Raw genomic sequence first — 14,923 nt, forward strand, 5'->3', positions numbered from 1 at the left:
ATTCCTTAAACAAGGAGCACAACCACAAATATATAGTAAGAGGTTTTTATAAGATGGGTCCACAGCAACTGGATGTCTCATTAAATATATCAATAAATCCGAAAGAAGACAAACAATGTCATATGAAAAATATAATGCAATAGCTATGAATCCTGGAATTACATATAAGCAAGCTACGTGGTACATGAATTATTGAATTCCAGTATACAGAATAGCTATATGAGATACCAAATCATAAAACCCATAGACCATTTTATATACAAAGAAAAAAAGCATACCAGACCTAGTGAGAAGAAGGACAAGAGTCAACAAATAAGCCCCCAACGTTTCGGCAAAATGCCTTTATCAAGGGAGCCTGTTGTGAAAGAGTGAACAACACCCTTATATACCTGTAAAAAAACAAATCATGGAAAACACCTGAAAAAATGGGTGGCCACCCATGATGATTGAGATCCTCCCAACCATAAACAGCTGTGTACTATGGTTACCAAGGAAATCAATTGGAAAAACATAAACATAAAAAAAGGTTATTTATCCATAGTGTTCAATAACAAATTCAGAATAAACAGGCATTTATAGACGTCACATGATATATCTGGATATAAATTTACATAACTGTTTATAATGGACACAGTAACACCATATCACAGTAAAGACATAAAACAAAATCTATAACATATGTGATGTCCCACAGTGTAATAAGGTATTTACCCCACCAACACCAGAAAGACCGGAATCCCTTCTTAGTTAGAATAAATGAAGTGCTGATGTCAAAGCTGAATAAAGTGGGCAATTGTGAGTATTTCCCTAAAAATCGCGTTGGTCTGATGAATCCAAAGCGAGGCATGGACCGCACAGTGCGCCTCAACTCACAGAAGTGAGTGTATTACCCCAACACAGCACACACTCGACCATAGTACCAACATTAAAGAGTTGGCAGGGAATGCGCCAGCAACCATCCCTTTCCCCACACCCTTCTCCTCTGCATACTCTGATTCCAAATACCCTCTTCTTCGAACCAGGCATGTCGCACGGAGCTTACAACTCCTTTTCCCCGTCTCATAGTCTTACACTGGGAACACAACCACACCTTCAGCACTACAAACATTTAGAAACAACCAACTCACTCACTTTATAAACTCTGGAAATCACAATTTCCTATTGGTGCCTTTCTACCCATGCTCCCCACCCTGCCCAGGCTGGCAGCGACAGAGAGCATGAGATCCTAAGATTGTATAAGTGAACATCCAACAGGCCGCTCTGAAACCTAAGATGCAATGCCTACGATACTTTACGTATGTACCAATCTCTATGTAATTGACCAAACTTAGTACCTCTGCGAGGCCACTCACCAGTTATGTTGTCCACTTTTGATGCCCGATCTTTCCAAATTCTTGTTATTCATATTGACATTCCTTTTCACAATTTCTGTAAATGGAATTATTACTAATAATAAAAAACTACTTTGGATTTCTATTTAGCAGAGATTGTTCTGTGGAATCTTTCTTATGTGTGTCATGACGTATAACATATACCCACAGGTTACCGTTACATATTTTACATATCGGGGGGGAGTGTGCATTCTGTGCCTTTGGGTAAGCGTGTTGCACCCACCTCCACCTACACAGAGGATGGGGTGGTGGGGGAGGAATGCACGAGGACAATAGAATCCAACATGTATCTATTGAATATTTCCCGTATCCAGTTTAGTTTCAGAACCCTCGATATAGAGCCGAGTCTGTAAGTCACCAGCACACTCAATCATATTTACAATGCTTACACCTGTTGACACTACTATATATTCTTTACACATTTATTCAATGTTTTATAGATTTTCAGTGATATTATACAATCTGCATTATTGCGTATTTGTTTTTTTCCTCTTCCATGTATTTATTAACATTTTGCTTTGATGGAGACACATTATTTATTATTGCGATAAGTATAGATACTCTTTTGTACACTATTAAGCACACCGTCTTTATTGCTTTGGGTAATTTGATTATTGAGGTTAGATTTGTATAACCACAGAGTCCGTGTGCAGCCTTTTATCACCACCTGTTATACGTAATTTATACCAACCAATTTCTGCTGAAATCTCATCTTTTTGTAAAATGAAAAAAAGAGGATACACTGCTCACACGTAGAGCAGTTCAGCAAGCTGGAGAGCTTTGTGTTCCAGAGTGTCCCTTTAAGTTAGCTCCACTTCCACTTTAGCTACTCTGCCGTTACATTTGAAATCCACTTTGAATTCTCACTTTAGTGAATAACTCTGTATGTGGTTTGCTTCCTGCACGCTGGATGGAGACGGGTGTGACAGCCGGCCGCTAGTTTTATTGGGATCTTAGAACACACTTTGTATGTTTGATCATATTCAATAATTCTGTCGGGTAACAGGACCCTCTCTGCATATGCATCTCTTTTCATTCCCTGACTGTTCTGGGTTTTTCCCTTGTACACGGATATTGGGCTTTAGTTTTGCTCTCTAGGCAATAATAAAATTTTTTCCTGATCTATTCCAAGAATTTTATTTATTTACATTCTTATACACTGCGTCGTGAATTACAGTATCTTTGATCGGAATTTACCAGAGTGGAATGTAAAACCCGTTCGTCCGGTTTGTGAAGTGATGGCAGGTCGGATGCTTAGTGCAGTTTCATTGTAACCAAAAATTGGTAAACTCTCAATTATGACAGCGGTCTAACTATATTCTGCTATATTTGGTGAAATAACATAACGTATTATGTAATGGGACATTCTAAGTACCAGATCCTCTACATCTTAATTAAGTGGTTAAGGGGCATAGATGCTGTTCCGTCATCACATACGGCATGATGATAATGAATTACTTTTGGCATTTGGTGGATTGCTGTGATTACGCTCTATGTTCCCAACGATCTTCAATGAGAAGTCTTGGACTGAAGCATAAAATTACATCAGAGTATGAGGACCAGGCTAGGATGAATAGACTACAAAAAAGAGTTGCCTGCGCTCTTCCCAAATTCCTTTGCATATTTAAATAAATGCAGGTTTTTAGTATCACTCCAGTCGCCATTAGATGTAAGTCCACCGGCCACGTCAAGGCAAACCTCTGAGCTTGGTCCTACACTAACACTCACCATGCTGGCTTCAGCTAACGGTAGAAAATCTCTAATGATACAAAGAGGGGTATTTTTATATAAACCCCTGCAAATAGGGAACACATGGGGTGGGCAGCATTGTAACATTGGCTGAGTGTCTCATTAGAGATTTGTTTTACCTGAAGCTGAAAGAAGCGAGGTGAGATTTGCCTTGATGTGGCAGGTGAGCGTATATCCAATGGCCATTGGAGTGACACTAAGTAACATCCATTTATGTAAATATGTACAGGGATTTGGGATAGTGGGCAGGTAACTTTTTTCTTTGGTTTTTACTGTATGTATTGGAGCTGATGTGTACTGTGGTTGTCGCTGCCTCCCAGGAGTGATGGGAGTGAGCGCAGGACTTATCTTTTTGTATTTGTATTCACTTTTTGTATCACACAGCCTGGTTACAATGCTGCCGCCCATATAATGTGTTCCCTATTAAGGGTTAATAAGTATATAGGCGTGTATATAAAAAATACCCCTCTCTGTCTCATTAGAGATGTTTTTCCAGAAGCTCAAGGAAGCAGGCTGAAGGGTCAGTGTTAGGACCCGCTTAGGGGGGACTGCCTTGACGTTGGCACGTGGGCATTCCCTCCAATAGCTATTGGAGAAACTAAATGACCTCCATTTGTTTAAATATACATAGGGATTAAGGAGAGAGCGCAGGTAACTTTTTTTGGTTTTTATTGTATGTATTAGGGGCTGATTTGGGCTATGGTCATTGCTGCTGCCCAGGAGTAGTGGGAGTCTAACTGATGGATTTATGTTTCTGTATTTGTAGGATGAATAGACTGTCTTTAGCTAACATAAAGGCATGTTTTAGTGTGATTTTGAACATTAAAAAAAAGAAAAGGACCAGTAATCTAAACAGATGGGCAGAAAGTAACAAAAACTAACATGAAAATTAAAAGTTAAAAATAAGAATAAAAAAAAGAAAAGAGAAAAGAGAAGACATAATAAATACATGAAGATAATAATCATTGTTATTGGTTACATGTTGCATTGTTGGGCAGATTCCAATGATGACGGCTCGGGTTACCATTGTAAGAGGTTCTGTTACAGGTTTGTCCTGAGCGTGCCTGTTATTCTAACACATCACAGTAGGTCGAGTCCTGTGTGTCTCGTGAAACCTTTATTTTTGCTTCCAAGGTGTACAAATGGTTGAGATTCTTGCGCAGATGATCCAAATAAAGCTTCAGTTCAGGAAGTGAGATTGAATTTATCGGACACTGGAATGAGGAAAAAGAAGAGATAAAGCATAAGAAATGTTTATTATTGAACATTTATTTAGATAAATTACTAATACTGTGCGCTCTGTCTTTGAGGTTTTATTGTTTTTATAAAATTCGAGGAAGACTCGACATTACGAACAGCAGGTAGAGGAGAGCTTGAGTGCATATTACAGACGTTTCCATACAGTCGCTGCCTGAGCCGGGTGTGTCTGCCCAGGGTGAGATAATAGACGAACCTGCAGGACACACTGTTTAGCTCTTTCTAAGTATGAGGAAGTAAATCTCAGCTTGTCATTCTGGCTTCTACAAGTGTCACTTCACGTCCCTCCTTCCCCAGGTAGCTTTTTGCAGAACTTCCTCCTAGTCAGAGCTGCAGATCTCGTAGGACAGAGGCCATGGGGCTCCGGCTGTGCAGGGCTTACTGCTCCTGCTGTCCATGTTCATGCTGCTACCAGACTAATCCGACACCCATTGGCTTTATATCCCCCGCACCAGCAATCCCAGAAAATGTGTTCAGATCTGATGTCCCAGAAGATCATAAACGATCATTTTCAACATTCCGACCACCGAATACCACCAATGGAATCGATAACAATGGTTTCAGCAACATGGGGGATGTCACTGATGATGGAGATACAGGTCATGTTAGACCTTATGTGCCCCTTAACACGCAACCTCCACAACAGTCAAATTCTGAAAATATCCTTAATCTGGGCAACAAATTGAACTCCGGGAGAACATCTGTAGGAAAAGGGCTAACCAGAGCAGCCAAAGTATCCACATATAGTTACAAGGCTCGCTCATCCAAAGACCTGGAGGTGAGCAAAGGAGAGAAAGTAGAGGTGATAGAACACCGCGGTGAATGGGTCTACGCCAAGAAGACCACCGATGGAGGACAGGTCGAAACAGGATATATCCACCAAAGCTACCTAGCAGACGTGGGCAGTCTGGAAGCTGAAGAGTGAGTACAAAGGGTTTGGTTTAAATTCAGTAAATACCAGACAGTTGAACCTCAGCAAATCTTAGCATAGGCTTTATTAGTTCCTAATGTGTCTGTCCCACACCCCTCAAAATGTTGCTTTCAGTGCCTGATTTAAAACGCTGAAGCATTGAGATTGAAATGCAGTGTTGCAAGACGTAAACTACCAGCTTTACCTGCTACCCAAACAGATGCAGAGCATTGTGGGAGTTTTAGTCCAACATAGTGAGAGGACAATGTTAAATAATAACATTCTCTTACTGTAAAATTATAATTTATGGATATACATTTATACAATCTATTCTGGTAAAGTATGTGGGCTGGCAGTGCCTGGCAGTGTATAGAATCTATTCTGGTAAAGTATGTGGGCTGGCAGTGCCTGGCAGTGTATAGAATCTATTCTGGTAAAGTATGTGGGCTGGCAGTGCCTGGCAGTGTATAGAATCTATTCTGGTAAAGTATGTGGGCTGGCAGTGCCTGGCAGTGAATAGAATCTATTCTGGTAAAGTATGTGGGCTGGCAGTGCCTGGCTGTGTATAGAATATATTCTGGTAAAGTATGTGGGCTGGCAGTGCTTGGCTGTGTATATAATCTATTCTGGTAAAGTATGTGGGCTGGTAGTGCCTGGCAGTGTATAGAATCTATTCTGGTAAAGTACGGTATGTGGGCTGGCAGTGCCTGGCAGTGTATAGAATCTATTCTGGTAAAGTATATGGGCTGGCAGTGCCTGGCAGTGTATAGAATCTATTCTGGTAAAGTATGTGGGCTGGCAGTGCCTGGCAGTGTATATAATCTATTCTCGTAAAGTATGTGGGCTGGCAGTGCTTGGCAGTGTATATAATCTATTCTGGTAAAGTATGTGGGCTGGCAGTGCCTGGCAGTGTATAGAATCTATTCTGGTAAAGTATGTGGGCTGGCAGTGCCTGGCAGTGTATAGAATCTATTCTGGTAAAGTATGTGGGCTGGCAGTGTATAGAATCTATTCTGGTAAAGTATGAGGGCTGGCAGTGCCTGGCAGTGTATAGAATCTATTCTGGTAAAGTATGTGGGCTGGCAGTGTATAGAATCTATTCTGGTAAAGTATGTGGGCTGGCAGTGCCTGGCAGTGTATAGAATCTATTCAGGTAAAGTATGTGGGCTGGCAGTGCCTGGCAGTGTATATAATCTATTCTGGTAAAGTATGTGGGCTGGCAGTGCTTGGCAGTGTATAGAATCTATTCTGGTAAAGTGTGTGGGCTGGCAGTGCTTGGCTGTGTATAGAATCTATTCTGGTAAAGTATGTGGGCTGGCAGTGCTTGGCAGTATATAGAATCTATTCTGGTAAAGTATGTGGGCTGGCAGTGCTTGGCAGTGTATAGAATCTATTCTGGTAAAGTATGTGGGCTGGCAGTGCCTGGCAGTGTATAGAATCTATTCTGGTAAAGTATGTGGGCTGGCAGTGCCTGGCAGTGTATAGAATCTATTCTGGTAAAGTATGTGGGCTGGCAGTGCCTGGCAGTGTATAGAATCTATTCTGGTAAAGTGTGTGGGCTGGTAGTGCCTGGCTGTGTATAGAATCTATTCTGGTAAAGTATGTGGGCTGGCAGTGCCTGGCAGTGTATATAATCTATTCTGTTAAAGTATGAGGGCTGGCAGTGCTTGGCAGTGTATATAATCTATTCTGGTAAAGTACGTGGGCTGGCAGTGCCTGGCAGTGTATAGAATCTATTCTGGTAAAGAATGTGGGCTGGCAGTGCCTGGCAGTGTATAGAATCTATTCTGGTAAAGTATGTGGGCTGGCAGTGCCTGGCAGTGTATAGAATCTATTCTGGTAAAGTATGTGGGCTGGCAGTGCCTGGCAGTGTATAGAATCTATTCTGGTAAAGTATGTGGGCTGGCAGTGCCTGGCAGTGTATAGAATCTATTCTGGTAAAGTATGTGGGCTGGCAGTGCCTGGCAGTGTATACAATCTATTCTGGTAAAGTATGTGGGCTGGCAGTGCCTGGCAGTGTATAGAATCTATTCTGGTAATGTATGTGGGCTGGCAGTGCCTGGCAGTGTATAGAATCTATTCTGGTAAAGTATGTGGTCTGGCAGTGCTTGGCAGTGTATAGAATCTATTCTGGTAAAGTATGTGGGCTGGTAGTGCCTGGCAGTGTATAGAATCTATTCTGGTAAAGTATGTGGGCTGGCAGTGCTTGGCAGTATATAGAATCTATTCTGGTAAAGTATGTGGGCTGGCAGTGCTTGGCAGTGTATAGAATCTATTCTGGTAAAGTATGTGGGCTGACAGTGCCTGGCAGAGTATAGAATCTATTCTGGTAAAGTATGTGGGCTGGCAGTGCCTGGCAGTGTATAGAATCTATTCTGGTAAAGTATGTGGGCTGGCAGTGCCTGGCAGTGTATAGAATCTATTCTGGTAAATTATGTGGACTGGCAGTGCCTGGCAGTGTATAGAATCTATTCTGGTAAAGTATGAGGGCTGGCAGTGCTTGGCAGTGTATATAATCTATTCTGGTAAAGTACGTGGGCTGGCAGTGCCTGGCAGTGTATAGAATCTATTCTGGTAAAGTATGTGGGCTGGTAGTGCCTGGCTGTGTATAGAATCTATTCTGGTAAAGTATGTGGGCTGGCAGTGCCTGGCAGTGTATATAATCTATTCTGTTAAAGTATGAGGGCTGGCAGTGCTTGGCAGTGTATATAATCTATTCTGGTAAAGTACGTGGGCTGGCAGTGCCTGGCAGTGTATAGAATCTATTCTGGTAAAGAATGTGGGCTGGCAGTGCCTGGCAGTGTATAGAATCTATTCTGGTAAAGTATGTGGGCTGGCAGTGCCTGGCAGTGTATAGAATCTATTCTGGTAAAGTATGTGGGCTGGCAGTGCCTGGCAGTGTATAGAATCTATTCTGGTAAAGTATGAGGGCTGGCAGTGCCTGGCAGTGTATTGAATCTATTCTGGTAAAGTATGTGGGCTGGCAGTGCCTGGCAGTGTATAGAATCTATTCTGGTAAAGTTTGAGGGCTGGCAGTGCTTGGCAGTGTATATAATCTATTCTGGTAAAGTATGTGGGCTGGCAGTGCCTGGCAGTGTATAGAATCTATTCTGGTAAAGTACGTGGGCTGGCAGTGCCTGGCAGTGTATAGAATCTATTCTGGTAAAGTATGTGGGCTGGCAGTGCTTGGCAGTGTATAGAATCTATTCTGGTAAAGTATGTGGGCTGGCAGTGCCTGGCAGTGTATAGAATCTATTCTGGTAAAGTATGTGAGCTGGCAGTGCCTGGCTGTGTATAGAATCTATTCTGGTAAAGAATGTGGGCTGGCAGTGCTTGGCTGTGTATATAATCTATTCTGGTAAAGTATGTGGGCTGGTAGTGCCTGGCAGTGTATAGAATCTATTCTGGTAACGTATGTGGGCTGGCAGTGCCTGGCAGTGTATAGAATCTATTCTGGTAAAGTATATGGGCTGGCAGTGCCTGGCAGTGTATAGAATCTATTCTGGTAAAGTATGTGGGCTGGCAGTGTATATAATCTATTCTCGTAAAGTTTGTGGGCTGGCAGTGCTTGGCAGTGTATATAATCTATTCTGGTAAAGTATGTGGGCTGGCAGTGCCTGGCAGTGTATAGAATCTATTCTGGTAAAGTATGTGGGCTGGCAGTGCCTGGCAGTGTATAGAATCTATTCTGGTAAAGTATGTGGGCTGGCAGTGCCTGGCAGTGTATAGAATCTATTCTGGTAAAGTGTGTGGGCTGGCAGAGCTTGGCTGTGTATAGAATCTATTCTGGTAAAGTATGTGGGCTGGCAGTGCTTGGCAGTATATAGAATCTATTCTGGTAAAGTATGTGGGCTGGCAGTGTATAGAATCTATTCTGGTAAAGTATGTGGGCTGGCAGTGCCTGGCAGTGTATAGAATCTATTCTGGTAAAGTATGTGGGCTGGCAGTGCCTGCCAGTGTATAGAATCTATTCTGGTAAAGTATGTGGGCTGGCAGTGCCTGGCAGTGTATATAATCTATTCTGGTAAAGTATGTGGGCTGGCAGTGCTTGGCAGTGTATAGAATCTATTCTGGTAAAGTGTGTGGGCTGGCAGTGCTTGGCTGTGTATAGAATCTATTCTGGTAAAGTATGTGGGCTGGCAGTGCTTGGCAGTATATAGAATCTATTCTGGTAAAGTATGTGGGCTGGCAGTGCTTGGCAGTGTATAGAATCTATTCTGGTAAAGTATGTGGGCTGGCAGTGTATAGAATCTATTCTGGTAAAGTATGTGGGCTGGCAGTGCCTGGCAGTGTATAGAATCTATTCTGGTAAAGTATGTGGGCTGGCAGTGCCTGGCAGTGTATAGAATCTATTCTGGTAAAGTATGTGGGCTGGTAGTGCCTGGCTGTGTATAGAATCTATTCTGGTAAAGTATGTGGGCTGGCAGTGCCTGGCAGTGTATATAATCTATTCTGTTAAAGTATGTGGGCTGGCAGTGCTTGGCAGTGTATATAATCTATTCTGGTAAAGTACGTGGGCTGGCAGTGCCTGGCAGTGTATAGAATCTATTCTGGTAAAGAATGTGGGCTGGCAGTGCCTGGCAGTGTATAGAACCTATTCTGGTAAAGTATGTGGGCTGGCAGTGCCTGGCAGTGTATAGAATCTATTCTGGTAAAGTATGTGGGCTGGCAGTGCCTGGCAGTGTATAGAATCTATTCTGGTAAAGTATGTGGGCTGGCAGTGCCTGGCAGTGTATAGAATCTATTCTGGTAAAGTATGTGGGCTGGCAGTGCCTGGCAGTGTATAGAATCTATTCTGGTAAAGTATGTGGGCTGGCAGTGCCTGGCAGTGTATAGAATCTATTCTGGTAATGTATGTGGGCTGGCAGTGCCTGGCAGTGTATAGAATCTATTCTGGTAAAGTATGTGGGCTGGCAGTGCCTGGCAGTGTATATAATCTATTCTGTTAAAGTATGAGGGCTGGCAGTGCTTGGCAGTGTATATAATCTATTCTGGTAAAGTACGTGGGCTGGCAGTGCCTGGCAGTGTATAGAATCTATTCTGGTAAAGAATGTGGGCTGGCAGTGCCTGGCAGTGTATAGAATCTATTCTGGTAAAGTATGTGGGCTGGCAGTGCCTGGCAGTGTATAGAATCTATTCTGGTAAAGTATGTGGGCTGGCAGTGCCTGGCAGTGTATAGAATCTATTCTGGTAAAGTATGTGGGCTGGCAGTGCCTGGCAGTGTATAGAATCTATTCTGGTAAAGTATGTGGGCTGGCAGTGCCTGGCAGTGTATACAATCTATTCTGGTAAAGTATGTGGGCTGGCAGTGCCTGGCAGTGTATAGAATCTATTCTGGTAAAGTATGTGGGCTGGCAGTGCCTGGCAGTGTATAGAATCTATTCTGGTAAAGTATGTGGTCTGGCAGTGCTTGGCAGTGTATAGAATCTATTCTGGTAAAGTATGTGGGCTGGTAGTGCCTGGCAGTGTATAGAATCTATTCTGGTAAAGTATGTGGGCTGGCAGTGCTTGGCAGTATATAGAATATATTCTGGTAAAGTATGTGGGCTGGCAGTGCTTGGCAGTGTATAGAATCTATTCTGGTAAAGTATGTGGGCTGACAGTGCCTGGCAGAGTATAGAATCTATTCTGGTAAAGTATGTGGGCTGGCAGTGCCTGGCAGTGTATAGAATCTATTCTGGTAAAGTATGTGGGCTGGCAGTGCCTGGCAGTGTATAGAATCTATTCTGGTAAATTATGTGGACTGGCAGTGCCTGGCAGTGTATAGAATCTATTCTGGTAAAGTATGTGGGCTGGCAGTGCCTGGCAGTGTATATAATCTATTCTGGTAAAGTATGTGGGCTGGCAGTGCTTGGCAGTGTATAGAATCTATTCTGGTAAAGTGTGTGGGCTGGCAGAGCTTGGCTGTGTATAGAATCTATTCTGGTAAAGTATGTGGGCTGGCAGTGCTTGGCAGTATATAGAATCTATTCTGGTAAAGTATGTGGGCTGGCAGTGTATAGAATCTATTCTGGTAAAGTATGTGGGCTGGCAGTGCCTGGCAGTGTATAGAATCTATTCTGGTAAAGTATGTGGGCTGGCAGTGCCTGGCAGTGTATAGAATCTATTCTGGTAAAGTATGTGGGCTGGCAGTGCCTGGCAGTGTATAGAATCTATTCTGGTAAAGTATGTGGGCTGGCAGTGCCTGGCAGTGTATATAATCTATTCTGGTAAAGTATGTGGGCTGGCAGTGCTTGGCAGTGTATAGAATCTATTCTGGTAAAGTGTGTGGGCTGGCAGAGCTTGGCTGTGTATAGAATCTATTCTGGTAAAGTATGTGGGCTGGCAGTGCTTGGCAGTATATAGAATCTATTCTGGTAAAGTATGTGGGCTGGCAGTGTATAGAATCTATTCTGGTAAAGTATGTGGGCTGGCAGTGCCTGGCAGTGCCTGGCAGTGTATAGAATCTATTCTGGTAAAGTATGTGGGCTGGCAGTGCCTGCCAGTGTATAGAATCTATTCTGGTAAAGTATGTGGGCTGGCAGTGCCTGGCAGTGTATATAATCTATTCTGGTAAAGTATGTGGGCTGGCAGTGCTTGGCAGTGTATAGAATCTATTCTGGTAAAGTGTGTGGGCTGGCAGTGCTTGGCTGTGTATAGAATCTATTCTGGTAAAGTATGTGGGCTGGCAGTGCTTGGCAGTATATAGAATCTATTCTGGTAAAGTATGTGGGCTGGCAGTGCTTGGCAGTGTATAGAATCTATTCTGGTAAAGTATGTGGGCTGGCAGTGCCTGGCAGTGTATAGAATCTATTCTGGTAAAGTATGTGGGCTGGCAGTGCCTGGCAGTGTATAGAATCTATTCTGGTAAAGTATGTGGGCTGGCAGTGCCTGGCAGTGTATAGAATCTATTCTGGTAAAGTATGTGGGCTGGTAGTGCCTGGCTGTGTATAGAATCTATTCTGGTAAAGTATGTGGGCTGGCAGTGCCTGGCAGTGTATATAATCTATTCTGTTAAAGTATGAGGGCTGGCAGTGCTTGGCAGTGTATATAATCTATTCTGGTAAAGTACGTGGGCTGGCAGTGCCTGGCAGTGTATACAATCTATTCTGGTAAAGAATGTGGGCTGGCAGTGCCTGGCAGTGTATAGAATCTATTCTGGTAAAGTATGTGGGCTGGCAGTGCCTGGCAGTGTATAGAATCTATTCTGGTAAAGTATGTGGGCTGGCAGTGCCTGGCAGTGTATAGAATCTATTCTGGTAAAGTATGTGGGCTGGCAGTGCCTGGCAGTGTATAGAATCTATTCTGGTAAAGTATGTGGGCTGGCAGTGCCTGGCAGTGTATAGAATCTATTCTGGTAAAGTATGTGGGCTGGCAGTGCCTGGCAGTGTATAGAATCTATTCTGGTAATGTATGTGGGCTGGCAGTGCCTGGCAGTGTATAGAATCTATTCTGGTAAAGTATGTGGTCTGGCAGTGCTTGGCAGTGTATAGAATCTATTCTGGTAAAGTATGTGGGCTGGTAGTGCCTGGCAGTGTATAGAATCTATTCTGGTAAAGTATGTGGGCTGGCAGTGCTTGGCAGTATATAGAATATATTCTGGTAAAGTATGTGGGCTGGCAGTGCTTGGCAGTGTATAGAATCTATTCTGGTAAAGTATGTGGGCTGACAGTGCCTGGCAGAGTATAGAATCTATTCTGGTAAAGTATGTGGGCTGGCAGTGCCTGGCAGTGTATAGAATCTATTCTGGTAAAGTATGTGGGCTGGCAGTGCCTGGCAGTGTATAGAATCTATTCTGGTAAATTATGTGGACTGGCAGTGCCTGGCAGTGTATAGAATCTATTCTGGTAAAGTATGAGGGCTGGCAGTGCTTGGCAGTGTATATAATCTATTCTGGTAAAGTACGTGGGCTGGCAGTGCCTGGCAGTGTATAGAATCTATTCTGGTAAAGTATGTGGGCTGGCAGTGCTTGGCAGTGTATAGAATCTATTCTGGTAAAGTGTGTGGGCTGGCAGAGCTTGGCTGTGTATAGAATCTATTCTGGTAAAGTATGTGGGCTGGCAGTGCTTGGCAGTATATAGAATCTATTCTGGTAAAGTATGTGGGCTGGCAGTGTATAGAATCTATTCTGGTAAAGTATGTGGGCTGGCAGTGCCTGGCAGTGTATAGAATCTATTCTGGTAAAGTATGTGGGCTGGCAGTGCCTGCCAGTGTATAGAATCTATTCTGGTAAAGTATGTGGGCTGGCAGTGCCTGGCAGTGTATATAATCTATTCTGGTAAAGTATGTGGGCTGGCAGTGCTTGGCAGTGTATAGAATCTATTCTGGTAAAGTGTGTGGGCTGGCAGTGCTTGGCTGTGTATAGAATCTATTCTGGTAAAGTATGTGGGCTGGCAGTGCTTGGCAGTATATAGAATCTATTCTGGTAACGTATGTGGGCTGGCAGTGCTTGGCAGTGTATAGAATCTATTCTGGTAAAGTATGTGGGCTGGCAGTGCCTGGCAGTGTATAGAATCTATTCTGGTAAAGTATGTGGGCTGGCAGTGCCTGGCAGTGTATAGAATCTATTCTGGTAAAGTATGTGGGCTGGCAGTGCCTGGCAGTGTATAGAATCTATTCTGGTAAAGTATGTGGGCTGGTAGTGCCTGGCTGTGTATAGAATCTATTCTGGTAAAGTATGTGGGCTGGCAGTGCCTGGCAGTGTATATAATCTATTCTGTTAAAGTGTGAGGGCTGGCAGTGCTTGGCAGTGTATATAATCTATTCTGGTAAAGTACGTGGGCTGGCAGTGCCTGGCAGTGTATAGAATCTATTCTGGTAAAGAATGTGGGCTGGCAGTGCCTGGCAGTGTATAGAATCTATTCTGGTAAAGTATGTGGGCTGGCAGTGCCTGGCAGTGTATAGAATCTATTCTGGTAAAGTATGTGGGCTGGCAGTGCCTGGCAGTGTATAGAATCTATTCTGGTAAAGTATGTGGGCTGGCAGTGCTTGGCAGTATATAGAATCTATTCTGGTAAAGTATGTGGGCTGGCAGTGTATAGAATCTATTCTGGTAAAGTATGTGGGCTGGCAGTGCCTGGAGGTGTATAGAATCTATTCTGGTAAAGTATGTGGGCTGGCAGTGCCTGCCAGTGTATAGAATCTATTCTGGTAAAGTATGTGGGCTGGCAGTGCCTGGCAGTGTATATAATCTATTCTGGTAAAGTATGTGGGCTGGCAGTGCTTGGCAGTGTATAGAATCTATTCTGGTAAAGTGTGTGGGCTGGCAGTGCTTGGCTGTGTATAGAATCTATTCTGGTAAAGTATGTGGGCTGGCAGTGCTTGGCAGTATATAGAATCTATTCTGGTAACGTATGTGGGCTGGCAGTGCTTGGCAGTGTATAGAATCTATTCTGGTAAAGTATGTGGGCTGGCAGTGCCTGGCAGTGTATAGAATCTATTCTGGTAAAGTATGTGGGCTGGCAGTGCCTGGCAGTGTATAGAATCTATTCTGGTAAAGTATGTGGGCTGGCAGTGCCTGGCAGTGTATAGAATCTATTCTGGTAAAGTATGTGGGCTGGTAGTGCCTGGCTGTGTATAGAATCTATTCTGGTAAAGTATGTGGGCTGGCAGTGCCTGGCAGTGTATATAATCTATT

The 14,923-nt window shown here is 43.5% G+C and overlaps 1 protein-coding gene across 1 annotated transcript in view; it reads left to right on the forward strand.

The window, feature by feature from the left end:
- Positions 1-4,939: 4,939 nt before the first annotated feature.
- LOC134586408 (tyrosine-protein kinase SRK3-like) overlaps positions 4,940-14,923 on the forward strand; it is an 84,261-nt gene continuing 74,277 nt past the window's right edge. Inside the window, exon 1 of the mRNA XM_063441909.1 lies at positions 4,940-5,318. Coding sequence (XP_063297979.1) covers positions 4,966-5,318 — 353 coding nt within the window. The 5' untranslated portion in view covers positions 4,940-4,965. The remainder of the gene's footprint in view (positions 5,319-14,923) is intronic.

The sequence above is a fragment of the Pelobates fuscus genome, chromosome 2 (genome assembly GCF_036172605.1).
Source record: "Pelobates fuscus isolate aPelFus1 chromosome 2, aPelFus1.pri, whole genome shotgun sequence".
Classification (NCBI taxonomy): domain Eukaryota; kingdom Metazoa; phylum Chordata; class Amphibia; order Anura; family Pelobatidae; genus Pelobates; species Pelobates fuscus.